The sequence below is a fragment of the Schistocerca gregaria genome, chromosome 2, assembly GCF_023897955.1.
Source record: "Schistocerca gregaria isolate iqSchGreg1 chromosome 2, iqSchGreg1.2, whole genome shotgun sequence".
NCBI classification, from domain to species: Eukaryota; Metazoa; Arthropoda; class Insecta; order Orthoptera; family Acrididae; genus Schistocerca; species Schistocerca gregaria.
This window is the reverse complement of record NC_064921.1, coordinates 423,404,802-423,419,388: the sequence shown is the minus strand read 5'-3', so window position 1 is coordinate 423,419,388 and position 14,587 is coordinate 423,404,802. Positions and strand designations below refer to the sequence as shown.

The 14,587-nt window shown below is 43.8% G+C and overlaps 1 protein-coding gene across 1 annotated transcript in view; it reads right to left on the bottom strand.

The window, feature by feature from the left end:
* Window positions 1-14,587, bottom strand: part of LOC126335807 (odorant receptor Or2-like) — a 182,158-nt gene that overhangs the window by 98,898 nt on the left and 68,673 nt on the right. The window contains exon 3 of the mRNA XM_049999271.1: window positions 10,639-10,835. Within this exon, the coding sequence (XP_049855228.1) occupies window positions 10,639-10,835 (197 nt within the window). The remainder of the gene's footprint in view (window positions 1-10,638; window positions 10,836-14,587) is intronic.

Sequence of the window (14,587 nt, the reverse complement as noted above, 5' to 3'; positions counted from 1 at the left end):
CAGAGATTCGCGACCCCGCCACAGTTCGCCAATCACGATCAGGCAAGTGTCGACCGGCAGGGACGTCCGAATCCGAGGGCGCAGTGGCATCAGAGATCCCAGACGATGCTACAGGTTCCAGAGGCGCCAAAACGCTCGTCTAGGGTGTTCCAGTGTCACCGCGGCCCAGGGCAACAGCCTGGAGCCTGTCGACCACGGCCAATACAGCTTCCAGCTGTTTACGGACGGTGGCCAATACAGCTTCCAGCTGTTTACGGACGGTGGCCAATTCCCCTGAATCCATACACAACAGGTTCAGTCCCTGTCCACCCCTAACAATTTTTTTGCCTCTCTTTTATCTCACAAGCCGTTCAAAGGAAATATTGGATGTAGAGTTGATAGAGGAGATAGAGAAGATCCCACGGAGAGCAGCGCGCTTCGTTACAGGATCATTTAGTAATCATGAAAGCGTTACGGAGATGATAGATAAACTCCAGTGGAAGACTCTGCAAGAGAGACGCTCAGTAGCTCGGTGCAGGCTTTAGTTGAAGTTCCGAGTACATACCTCAACCGAGGAGTCAAGCAGTATATTGCTCCCTCCTACGGATATCTTGCGAAGAGACCATGAGGATAAAATCAGAGCCGACGCAGAGGCATACCGACAATCTTTTTTTCTACAAACAGTACGAGACTGGAATAGAAGGGAGAACCGACAGAGGTACTCAAGATACCCTCCGCCACACACCGTCAGGTGGCTTGCGGAGTATGGATGTAGATGTAGATGACTGACGACTACGCGAATTTACATTATTCAGGTACTAAAATGCGATTCTACAACTCTCAAGAACCACTCGAGCATATATAAGGCAAGGAACCAGTGTAAGTATCTGCCGGCCGGTGTGGCCGTGCGGTTCTAGGCGCTTCAGTCTGGAACCGCGTGACCGCTACGGTCGCAGGTTCGAATGCTGCCTCGGGCATGGATGTGTGTAATGTCTTTAGGTTAGTTAGGTTTAAGTAGTTCTAAGTTCTAGGGCACCGATGACCACAGAATTTAAGTCCCATAGTGCTCAGAGCCATTTGAAGCCATTTTTTCAAGTATCTGGTTCCGTAGCTATTTGAACTTAAAGAGCATGTGTTCTCTTCACACATTTGACAGCAACTGCAACTGGGCCATTGAATTAGTACATTCATCCGTGTGTTGAATAATTCCGTCTAGTAGGAAATCGGTAAAGACCATGTACATGGTGTGTAGGCACAAAAGGAATTGGATGCCATACGAGAACAGTAAGAAACTATCATGTCCATTGTCTACAGGCTTCAGGGCAGGCGTGGATCCAAGAAGGGCGAACGGGTGTAGGAGGAGGGGAGGGGGAATAAATAGATAAGAGCACCATAGAGAGGCAACAGAGCGACCAGAGCGAAGAAAACTGAACGAGCCTCTGACATGTTTTCGGAAGTAAAAAGAAAGGAACGTGGTATGTAACAGTGCTGATGGGAAATTACAAAATTTCAACTGTTAGTGTTTATTAACAACATTACCTCTGAGTATAGCGCACCAATACTTTATACATATCATCTCTTGACAGTGTCAGTATCTTTCATTTAAATATTTTAAACCGACATTGTCACTAGCAGAGCATTTCCAAGTAAAAGATATCATCATCATCATTTAAGATTATGCCTTTCAGCGTTCAGTCTGGAGTATAGTCCCCCTTATAAAATTCCTCCATGATCCCCTATTCAGTGCTAACTTTGGTGCCTCTTCTGATGTTAAGCCTATTACTTCAAAATCATTCTTAACCGAATCCAGATACCTTCTCCTTGGTCTTCCCCGATTCCTCCTACGCTCTACTGCTGAACCCATGAGTCTCTTGGGTAACCTTGCTTCTCCCATGCGTGTAACATGACCCCACCATCTAAGCCTGTTCGCCCTGACTACTACATCTATAGAGTTCATTCGCAGTTTTTCTTTGATTTCCTCATTGTGGACACCCTCCTGCCATTGTTCCCATCTACTAGTACCTGCAATCATCCTAGCTACTTTCATATCTGTAACCTCATCCTTGTTGATAAGGTAACCTGAATCCACCCATCTTTCGCTCCCATAGAACAAAGTTGGTCGAAAGATTGAACGGTGCACAGATAACTTAGTCTTGGTACTGACTTCCTTCTTGCAGAAGAGAGTAGATCGTAGCTGAGCGCTCACTGCATTAGCTTTGCTACACCTCGCTTCCAGTTCTTTCACTATGTTGCCATCCTGTGACAATATGCATCCTAAGTACTTGAAACCGCCCACCTGTTATAACTTTGTTCCTCCTATTTGGCACTCAATCCGTTTATATTTCTTTCCCACTGACATTACTTTCGTTTTGGAGATGATAATCTTCATATCATAGTTCTTACATTTTTGATCTAGCTCTGAAATATTACTTTGCAAATTTTCAATCGAATCTGCCATCACAACTAAGTCATCCTCATATGCAAGACTGCTTATTTTGTGTTCACATATCTTAATCTCACCCAGCCAGTCTATTGTTTTCAACATATGAGCCATAAATAATATGAACAACAGTGGAGACAGGTTGCAGCCTTGTCTTACTCCTGAAACTACTCTGAACCATGAACTCAATTTACCGTCAACTCTGCTGCCTGCCTGTCCATGTAAAGACCTATAATTGCTTGCAAAAGTTTGCCTCCTATTCCATAATCTCGTAGAATAGACAATAACTTACTCCTAGGGACCCGGTCATACACCTTTTCTAGATCTATAAAGCATAGATACAATTCCCTGTTCCACTCATAACACTTCTCCATTATTTGCCGCAAGCTAAAGATCTGGTCCTGACTCTAAGAGGCCTAAACCCACACTGATTTTCATCTAATTGGTCCCAACTAATACTCGCACTTTCCTTTCAACAATACCTGAGAAGATTTTACCCACAACGCTGATTAAAGAGATACCTCTGTAATTGTTACAATCTTTTCTGTTCCCATGTTTAAAGATTGGTGTGATTACTGCTTTTGTCCAGTCTGATGGAACCTGTCCCGTTTCCCAGCCCATTTCAATTATCCTATGTAGCCATTTAAGACCTGACATTCCACTGTATTTGATGAGTTCCGACTTAATTTCATCCAACCCAGCTGCTTTATTGCACTACAATCTATTGACCATTTTCTCCACTTCTTCAAATGTGATCCTACTTCCATCATCATTCCTATCCAATTCTACCTCGAAATCTGAAACATTACTGATCGCATTTTCACCTACATAGAGCAACTCTTCAAAATATTCCCTCCATCTGCCCAAGGCATCCGCAGGATTCACCAACAGTTTTCCTGACCTGTCCAAAATACTTGTCATTTCCTTCTTACCTCCCTTTCGAAGACTGCTAATTACACTCCAAAATGGTTTTCCAGCAGCTTGACCCATAGTCTCCAACCTATTTCCAAAGTCTTCCCAAGATTTCTTCTTGGATGCTGCAATTATCTGTTTGGCTTTGTTTCTTTCTTCAACATAATTTTCTCTGTCTACCTGAGTTCTAGTATGTAGCCATTTTTGATATGCCTTCTTTTTCCTTTTACAGGCTGCCTTGACTGTGTCATTCCACCAAGCTGTTTGCTTCATCCTACTTTTACACACTACTGTTCCAAGACATTCTTTAGCCACTTCTAGTACTGTGTCCCTGTACCTTGTCCATTCCTTTTCCAATGACTGTAATTGACTACATTCAATTAACTGGTTCCTTTCTGAAATCGCTGTTATTTACTTGTGCCTGATTTCCTTATCCTGAAGTTTCTCCACTCTTATCCTCCTACATATGGACCTGACCTCCTGCACTTTCGGCCTCACAATCCCAATTTCACTGCAGATTAAATAATGATCAGTGTCATCAAAGAATCCTCTGAATACACGTGTGTCCCTCACAGCCTTCCTGAATTCCTGATCTGTTATTATATAGTCAATGACAGATCTGGTTCCCCTGCCTTTCCAAGTATACCGGTGAATGTTCTTATGTTTAAAAAAGGAGTTTGTGATTACTAAGCCCATAGTGGCACAGAAATCCAAGAGTTGTTTCCTGTTCCTGTTGGCCTCCATATCCTCTCCAAATTTACCCATAACCCTTTCATACCCTTCTGATCGACTTCCAATCCTGGCGTTAAAATCTCCCATGAGCAGAACACTGTCCTTGTCCTTTACTCTAACAACTACATCACTGAGTGCCTCATAAAAACTATCCATCTTATCTTGATCTGTCCCTTCACAATGCGAATATACTGACACAATCCTAATTTTCATGCTAGACACTGTCAAATCTATCCACATCAGTCGTTCGTTTACATACCTTACTACAACTACGCTGGGTTCCATTTCTTTTCTGATGTGAAGTCCTACACCCCATTGTGCTATTCCTGCTTTGACTCCTGACGGGTAGACCTTGTATTCTCCCACTTCCTCTTCTTTCTCACGCCTTTCCCGAATGTCCCTAACAGCTGAAACGTCCAGCCCCATCTTACTTGCAGCCTCTGCCAGTTCTACCTTCTTCCCAGGGTAGCCCCCATTGATATTAATAGCTCCCCATCTCATTACCATTTGTTTGCCAAGTCGTATCTTAGGAGTCCCTGGTTTGTCAGTTAGAGGTGGGACTCTGTCACCTCCAAAGGTCCGAGGCATTTTGCTCTGATTGTTTCCAGCGTCATATTTAAAGTACCAGGGAAGCAGGTCTCTAAAATTCATTTTAGGACGCATCTTCGTGTGGCTAGTACATCCTTTTCTACAGAAAACTTTCGAATAATAACAATCGTTTCAGAAACGAACGTTCCACAGAAAGATTACGTTAATTTCGACTGTATGTTTCAGTCATTTATTACACAAGTAAATAAATACATCACGGCACACAAAGCACAATTACAGCACACTTTATGTAAACATATTTACACCGCTCTTTAATCTTTCTTCTAGGCAAGTGGGTACATTTATATTCTGAGCGGACAACAGCCACGATTCCGAAAAGAAACTGAGCAACTGTGTACGTTACAGAACCATACAAGAACTCTCTACCTTAGAAAACAACCGCAGAATGACTTCACGAAATACTAACTACTAGTACGGCGTAGTAGCACAGGGAGCACTGAATAACGTACAACAGTCTCTCTCTCTCTCTCTCTCTATGTATTCTCCGTCTCTTTTGCTGGGGCGGGGGGGAGGGGAGAGAGAGAGAGGGGGGGGGGGGGAAGCGATCTGCTCCTTCCAGGATAAAATTTTTTTAGGGCGAAATGTAAGTTTAGAAATTAGCGAATGATTCTAGAAATTTCAAGCTATGTTTAACACAGTTACTTGAGTGAGAGCCTGACCTCGAGGATAGGCTTGTGGCCTGGTTGCTCACAGGGAACGTTCCAGCTACGGAGGAGCTCACGGTCACAGCGGGACAAGTCTGAGGAGACGGGTCGTTAGCGTGCAGATGTAAGTGGCAAAGCGCAGGTAAGAATGAAATGGGGAGAGCCTCCACTTAGAAATAAATAAGACTTGACCTACCGAACGCATGTAGAAAAGACTGAAAGGGACAGCATGCGGCTCACTCCCAGTCTCCCAAAGCCCCACTCCACAGACCCGTGTTAACAGTCGTAGCACTCAGTTAAGAACTGATAATGCTGACTGTGCACTAAGATTTTATATTGTTTAAATTAAGACATTCTTAAAGTCTTAAAATTTGTTGCTATTACAGTTCTTCCTTCATTTTACACAACTCAGTTTTTTCACAAATTGTTATTTGTTTTCTCAGTCAGAAAATACATGTTGCAGCAGTTTCGGAAGTTCATCCACAATGGGCGTGAAAGATTTTTTAAGCAGATCACTATTAAAGAACTACTAAGGCATTTCTAAAACTACAACTATGAAAACTGGTGTTCGACTTCTCGATTAGAACTAAGGAAATACGTGTCCCTGTGTTTTTGCAAATTCATTCTCTAAAGGGACGCTATAGGGGATGTCAGTTTTTATGGAAATGTTTCATTATGAAAGCATCTTTTAAAGTTAAATGTACGAACATTGGTAACAGACTTCTCGGTTAGAAATAAATGTGTATTAGGAGATGAAGGTTTCTAGGGAAATATCACCTCAAGAGCTCAGAATACAGGATTAACAGAATCCTCCGACTCCAGAAACCAGAATCGCTTTTTGGTCAAAGTACGTTCCGCAAAGGCCACGCCTCTATGGTCTTAATTAGCGCGAAAAGTTTAGATGTCACAATTTGTAAACAAAATTAAAGAAAGTTATTTAGTAGCTGCCAAGGCAAATTGACTTTGCCAGAATTGCATGGAAAAAAAAGCGGATCTTTAATACATGACTTTTTCTACATGTTTATGAAACTATATCTGTTGCAGTTACTACGCAAACTAATCATTACTGATAACAAAATACACTACTGGCCATTAAAATTGCTACACCAAAAAGAAATGCAGATGATAAACGGGTATTCATTGGACAAAAATTTAATACTATAACTGACATGTGATTACATTTACACGCAATTTGGATGCATAGATACTGAGAAATTAGTACCCAGAACAACCACCTCTGGCCGTAATAACGGCCTTGACACGCCTGGGCATTGAGTCAAACAGAGCTGCCCATGCAGCTTCAAGACGATACCACAGTTCATCAAGAGTAGCGACTGGCGTATTGTGACGAGCCACTTGCTCGGCCACCATTGACCAGACGTTTCAATTGGTGAGAAATCTGGAGAATGTGCTGGCCAGGGCAGCAATCAAACATTTCCTGTATCTAGAAAGGCCCGTACAGGACCTACAACATGCGGTCGTGCATTATCCTGCTGAAATGTAGGGTTTCGCAGGGATCGAATGAACGGTAGAGCCAAGGGTCGTAACACATCTGAAATGTAACGACCATTGTTCAGAGTGCCGTCAATGCGAACAAGAGGTGACCGAGACGTGTAACCAATGGCACCCCATCACATCACGCCGGGAGATACGCTAGTATGGTGATGACGAATACACGCATCCAATGTGCGTTCACCGCGATGTCGCCAAACACGGGTGCGACCATCATGATGCAGAAAGAGAACCTGGATTCATCCGAAAAAATGACGTTTTGCCATTCGTGCACCCAGGTTCGTCTTTGAGTACACCATCGCAGGCGCTCCTGTCTGTGATGCAGCGTCAAGGGTAACCGCAGCCATGGTCTCCATGCTCCTGCAAACGTCGTCGAACTGTTCGTGCGGATGGTTGTTGTCTTGCAAACGTCCCCATCTGCTGACTCAGGGATCGAGACGTGGATGCACGATCCGTTACAGCCGTGCGGATAAGATGCCTGTCATCTCGACTGCTAGTGATACGAGGCCGTTGGGATCCAGCAGGACGTTCCGTATTACCGTCCTGAACCCACCGATTCCATATTCTGCTAACACTCATTGGATCGCGACCAACGCGAGCAGAAATGTCGCGATACGATAAACCGCATTCGCGATAGGCTACAATCCGACCTTTATCAAAGTCGGTAACGTGACGGTAAGCATTTTTCCTCCTCATAAGAGGCATCACAACAACGTTTCACCAGGCAACGCCGGTCAACTGCTGTTTGTGTATGAGAAAGCGGTTGGAAACTTTCCTCATGTCATCACGTTGCAGATGTCGCCACCGGCGCCAGCCTTGTGTGAATGCTCTGAAAAGCTAATAATTTGCATATCACAGCATCTTCTTCCTGTCGGTTAAATTTCGCGTCTGTAGCGTGACATCTTTGTGGTGTAGCAATTTTAATGGCCAGTAGTGTAGATGTTACCAAATTTCTCTTTTTCAGGAATGATTTCGTGCTGTAGCCAACCTGCATTTTATATCCTTTCCACTTTGGCCATCACCCATTATTTTACTGTTCGAACAGCAAAACTCATCTACAACTTTTAGTGTCTCATTTCGTACTCGAACTCCCTCAGTATCGCCTGAATAAATTTGGTTACATTCCAGTACGCTTCCTTTACTCTTGTTAATGTTTATGTTATATCCTCCTTTCAAGACACTGTCCAATTCGTTTAACTATTCTTCCAAGTTCTTTGCTGTCTCTAACAGAATTGCAATGTAATTGGCATACCCCAAAGATTTTATTCCTTCTCGCTGAACTTTAAGTCTCTCTCCAAATTTCTGCTTGGTTTCTTACACTCCTTGCCGAATGTGCAGATTGAATAGCATCACTAATACGCTACAGCCATATCTCATTCCCTACTCAACTACTTCTTTCCTCTCATTCCCTTCGATTCTTATAAATGGAGCCTGGCTTCCGTCCAAATTTTATCCCTGTAGCGTTCAAAATTTTAAAGACTGTGTCCCAGTCAATACAGACGTTATAAACGTAGATTTGCGTTTCTTTAATCTGTTTTCCAAGGTAAGTCGTAGCGTCATACTTCCTCATGTGTTCATACATTCCGCCTGAGTCCAAACTAATCTTACCTGATGTCGGAGTTTACCAGATTTTCCATTTCATGCAGTATTTTGCAAGCATGACTTATTAAACTGATAGTTTGGTAATATTCACACCGATCAGCAACTATCTTTTTTGAAATCGGAATTATTAAGTTCCTCTTGGAGTTTTAAAGTATTTCGCAAGTTTCACGTATCTTGGTTTTGTCATGGTTGGATCTCTCAATGATTTCAATACTTCTGAGAAAACATTATATATCCAGGGGCGTTGTTTCAGTGCTCTGTCAAATTTTTCTCGCACTTTAGTACCTCCCATCTCATGTTCATCTATTTTCTCTTTACTTTCCATACTATTACGTTCAATTCATTTCGCTTGTACAGCCTTTCTTCGTATTTATTCCATCCTTTGGGTTTCCCTTCTTTGGTTAATACGGGCCTGCAGTCTGAGTTCTTAATATACGTACAGTTACTTCTCGTTTCTCCAAACAGCTATTTAATTTTTCTGTAAGCAGCTTCTCCCATCCTCTGGTCCTCGAGTAGCTATTTCTGCTTCGGCATTTTGCATTTCCTGTCAATCTTATGGTCTAGATTTCTCTACTCTGCTTGCTTCATTTGATTTATTTTTTAATTTTCTTCTTTCAGTAATCTGCGGCTTTATCTTTTTCCCTGTTTGATACTCTGTTGCCTCCATTATTTCTTCTGTCAAGACTACCTACCCCTTACTCTTATTTCGGTCAACGATTGGCTAATTCATTCAGTGAAATTCTCAACAACCTCTGGTTCTTTCAACTTATCTAGGCCTCATCTTGTCAGTTTCCTATCTCCCTGTGTATCGAGGTCTTACATGACTTTCATACCAAGATTTAGCTATAATTATGCCCTGTGCAAAACTGTATCTATCTTGGCTGCGATAATGTATTCAGTTACCCATGCTCCTACTTTCTTCTTCATTATTAGACCCACTGCTGCATTATCCTATTTGATTCTCGGTTTACAATTGTGCTCTCTTTTGACTAGAAGTTCTGTTCTTCCTGCCACCGCAGTTTTTCCTGATGATGACATCATGCGAAGCAGTTGCCACCTGCAGATTCCTATGGGGGGCAATTTTACCTCCAGAATATTTTAGCAAAGACGATGTCGTCATCATGTAACCATATAGCACAGCTGCAGTCCCTTGGGAAAAATAATCTATGTAGCTTCCACTTGATTTCATCCAGTCGCATTAGTATCATATCGAGTCCATATTGCCTAGTATTACAAGATGTGGTCAGTCAGTCGTTCAGACCGTTGCCCTCCAACGACTGAAAAGATTTCTGCCGCTCCTCAGGAACCATAGGTTAGCCTGGCCTTTCCACTCACACCCCGTCCGTTACGGTTTGCACATACACTCCTGGTAATTGAAATAAGAACACCGTGCACGATGTTGGGGCGTGAGCGGAAGACGGCCTAACGGTGTGCGGGACCGTAGCCCAGCTTCATGGAGACGGTTGCGAATGGTCCTCGCCGATACCCCAGGAGGAACAGTGTCCCTAATTTGCTGGGAAGTGGCGGTGCTGTCCCCTACGGCACTGCGTAGGATCCTACGGTCTTGGCGTGCATCCGTGCGTCGCTGCGGTCCGGTCCCAGGTCGACGGGCACGTGCACCTTCCGCCGACCACTGGCGACAACATCGATGTACTGTGGAGACCTCACGCCCCACGTGTTGAGCAATTCAGCGGTACGTCCACCCGGCCTCCCGCATGCCCACTATACGCCCTCGCTCAAAGTCCGTCAACTGCACATACGGTTCACGTCCACGCTGTCGCGGCGTGCTACCAGTGTTAAAGACTGCGATGGAGCTCCGTATGCCACGGCAAACTGGCTGACACTGACGGCGGCGGTGCACAAATGCTGCGCAGCTAGCGCCATTCGACGGCCAACACCGCGGTTCCTGGAGTGTCCGCTGTGCCGTGCGTGTGATCATTGCTTGTACAGCCCTCTCGCAGTGTCCGGAGCAAGTATGGTGTCAATGTGTTCTTTTTTCCATTTCCAGGAGTGTATATACGGCTATATGTATCACTGAGGCATGCAAGCCACCCTACTCGGTAAGGTGCATGGCTGATGGAATAGACTGTCCTGTACAAGCACAAAATTTCGTTGTTTTATGTCGTACATATTAATGGAATTTGATTTGCCCGCAGTGAGAGGGTTATAAGGGGACAGTAATGATATGTACAGCGAGACAGTACTAACCGTAGCAGGTCTACGTGCAGCGCCACACAGCGCGCCAGCTCTGCGGTGGCAAGACGGCCACTACCGTCCTTCTCTTTAGAGATGGCAGCGAATCGCGAATTGAGGCTGGAGAAGCGCGCACTCGTCAGCACCATCAGGCCCAGGTACAACGCGTTCAGGTTGACGAAGGCCTCCACCAGCGGTGCCAGGATAGTCACCTGCAAGAGAGGAAGTGACCAAGTTCAGATCGGCGCACGTTTGTTTTGTTTCGTTCAACACTAGGGATGGGACGACACCACAAGAAATAAAAGGGCAACCAAATGAATGAAATACGGCCAGTAGCAAACAGCAGAGAAGTCATAGCTGACATAGCTACAAAATTCGTTAAGCCCGTCGAACGAAATGTAGAAGAAAAGGAAAAGCTTTGTCACAGACAGTATTGAGCAAGCAACACGCCGAAAACATCACAAAACCACCTCTGGCCTGAAATGCAGCCTCCACACACAGTGTGTCAAAATCCTCCCTTAGCTATCGGTGCACTGAGTGCCTTAGATTGTTTGAAACGAGGCAAATTTTCGACCACACTAAGCGCCTCCAGCCAACTACCGTTCAGTTTCTAAGCTGTCCGGCCCACTGAAGAGGTACGGCGGCCTTTTGCGAGGTATGCGACTCCAAACACCCACTACATGCAGTTCCCTTGATAACGCTCGCTCGGAAACTGTTTCGGATGGATCTACGTTCAACGACAGCGGCGATTCGTCAGTTTTAAACCCGATTGTCATTGACAATGTGTGACACTCGTCTCCAGTCCCTGTTGGTAGGAATCTCTCTAAGATCATTGTTCGTATGCCGTAATACATGGGCTCGAGTAGTATACAATTCCCTGTAGCTACGCTGGACAGTCGACTTTAATACACTAAAAGATAGGGCAATTTTCATTTACGGTGTGATCGCGGCCACGTCCAAACGTGATAGATAACTCCTTCCTCCTATTCTGTCAGCCTTCATGTTGTTGCATCTTGCTGCACTAATTCCTTATCATCCTGTGGCACGAAAACACCTCTTCACTACACGGTTCACATCAGCAGAGGAGGGTCTGATGAAGTGTGTGGCTCTACAGAGAAGACAATTATCCAGTTACACTTATCGTATTTCACAGTAAATTTACAAAAATGTATAACATTCGAAACATTGGAAATCAAACATAACGCACTTCTTTCCAGTGACACTCACTGATGGAAATAGCTTTCAAAGTTGTCCAAACTTCATGGCATATCGATCAATTTCTGTTTCACTCCATTCCATTCTTAGAGCGCGCTTTCGTCTCGGGACCCAATTCATTCCAGGGAACATCAGTCATACGTGGATAGATTTAATGCTTAGAATGGCTGTGAAAACGTTGTCATTTTGGTTTTGATCAAAACCAGCCCGACTCTAATCAGTGTGTGACTGGAAGCCTGTCGTGGTAGAGAAGTATGTTGGCGGTCATTCAAGTGCAGACATTCGTTTTAGCAGTTGAAGTTAGTAATACCGGATAAAGGTGATACCTTGTGGAACAAATTCATGATGAAAAAGCAAACCATCATCGTCGTCGCAGTAGTTCTCATCTGGTTCACTTTCTTCAGTCGTAGACATATCAGACAATTTTCATTTACGGTGTGATCAGGGGAACGTCCAGATGTGATAACTCCTTTCAGCAGAAAGGAGTTTTGTCACGTCCTTATGTTGTCGTATACTAGTGCAGTAATTCTATACTACCGCCTGGCACATTAACACCTCTTCACTATCATGACCCACATCTTTGCTTGATTTCTGGCTCGTATCCATGACGGCAGGTCTCCTTGCCTATCTTTTCGACAAAAAATGAGAATCTACTTCTGGCTGTTCTTTCAATTCCTTATACACGCTCTCTGTAAATCAGAAAATATTTCGGAGATTAAATATTAATTCAGAAAATTTTGTAACTAATGAATGTGCAAATCTGCATATCAGTTTTATGTATAATGTGAGGGCACCCGAAGATAAGAAATTGACGATGCTGATAAATATTCCTTTTCCTCGATTCCTGCGAGTTATTACCCACTTGCATTAAAAATTGACTGAATATCACCAAGTTGAAGATTTCCGCGGAAACCTAATCTTCATATGAATTTGGATGGTTTCGCGTGTTAGGATACACCTGCAAGATGTAGCTGGACGTTAGAAGACTGGCAGTTTAACGGCCCAGAGTCATCCTTCTAACCCTGTTCCAAAGACTGTTAGGTGGGCCATAACAAGTAGTGCCAAATTCGTCTGTCGACGGTTTCCTTTGGAAGCTGAGGGTCTGAATAGCACCCAGTGCCATCAGTTTGGACTTCCGTCAAGAAATCAACCCGCGTTTCTGCGATAGGTGCAGCGAACCTCTGGGACACATAAACCACAAAGTAAGGCATCGTATTGTGGCAGTAGTTCGTACAAGGGGAAGTCAAATGAAAATGAGAGATTTTTTAAAAAAATAGCCACGGTAATAGTATATTTAGCCCACTGTGAGACAAGACAGTCAATACCTTCACGGAAAAATGATTGTTACCTACGGAATCATGACTGTATCAGACGTGCACCACTTCCTCCGAAGCAAGACCAACGGTCACGGATGTCTTTCTTCAGGACTCCAAAAGTATAGAAATCACGTGGATAGAGCGGGACTGCATGGATGAAGTCTAAGGACTTCTGAGCGAAGCTTCTGCAACGTAGTGAAACAACATGTACGCCACCTTTGATTGTAATACGCTGCATAAGTTTTGTTGGGCAGGCCTTTAACATCCTCCATACAGCCCCGATCTCTCCACTTCTATATTTTTGGTGCGCTGAAGAAAAACACTGGTGGCTATTGTCTGGTTTTAGACCAAGCGATGCACGCCTGGTGCAGGCACCGTACGTAACTGCAACCATTATTCCATGAAGACACTGTTTTTCGTATCTCGCATTGAAATAAATGTATTACCAGTTATGGTGATTACTCCTGAAGTAATTAACAGTCTCGCTTTCGTTTGACTGCCCCTTACACACCACATATCTCGAAGACGTGTTATGAAGACACCGAATAAAAATTTCGTGTATATCGTTACATCACGGGTCGAGTTAACCTACAAAAGCAGTACCACGGACTCTCCGGTGCTCAAAATAAAAAAAACTTCTTGACCTGTACAAACTCATTTACGTTTATCCACATGTACACTATACTGTCACCTTATCACTACGATACTGCAAATAACGAAACCAATTTACAAGAGAAAAAGAGTCAGTCGTAGCATTGCTATTGGTCACATTCTCAAACATATTGACTGGGAAAATATCATTGTTCTATGACTCAATGAACATAATCTATTACATCTTCATGACAAAGAGGAGGAGGAGCTTAGTGTTTAACGTCCCGTCGACAACGAGGTCATTAGAGACGGAGCGGAAGCTCGGGTTAGGGAAGGATGGGGATGGAAATCGGCAGTGCCCTTTCAAAGGAACCATCCCGGCATTTGCCTGAAGCGATTTAGGGAAATCACGGAAAACCTAAATCAGGATGGCCGGAGACGGGATTGAACCGTCGTCCTCCCGAATGCGAGTCCAGTGTGCTAACCACTGCGCCACCTCCCTCGGTCATGACAAAGAACCAAAAACAAACTTAATCTTTAGAATACTTGAATAATGCACACAACGCTACATCGTGTCCCATGAGAAAATACAATCAAAACCCTAATTCATCATAACATCATCTAGTCGTGAGAAATACTCAATTCATCCTATAAAAAACTTTAACGCCTCAGCTCCCACTTACCTCTCACCCCGAAAGACTAATCCACTGGCTCCTTTTCATGAGCTGTCCGATACTACTGACTTAGTTTCTGGGTCACAGCTACTTTTCAGCTACCCTCCTGTTCCCTGATACTTCATAATCTTTCGTAATACCTGAATCGTTATCCTGTAATGTCAAATC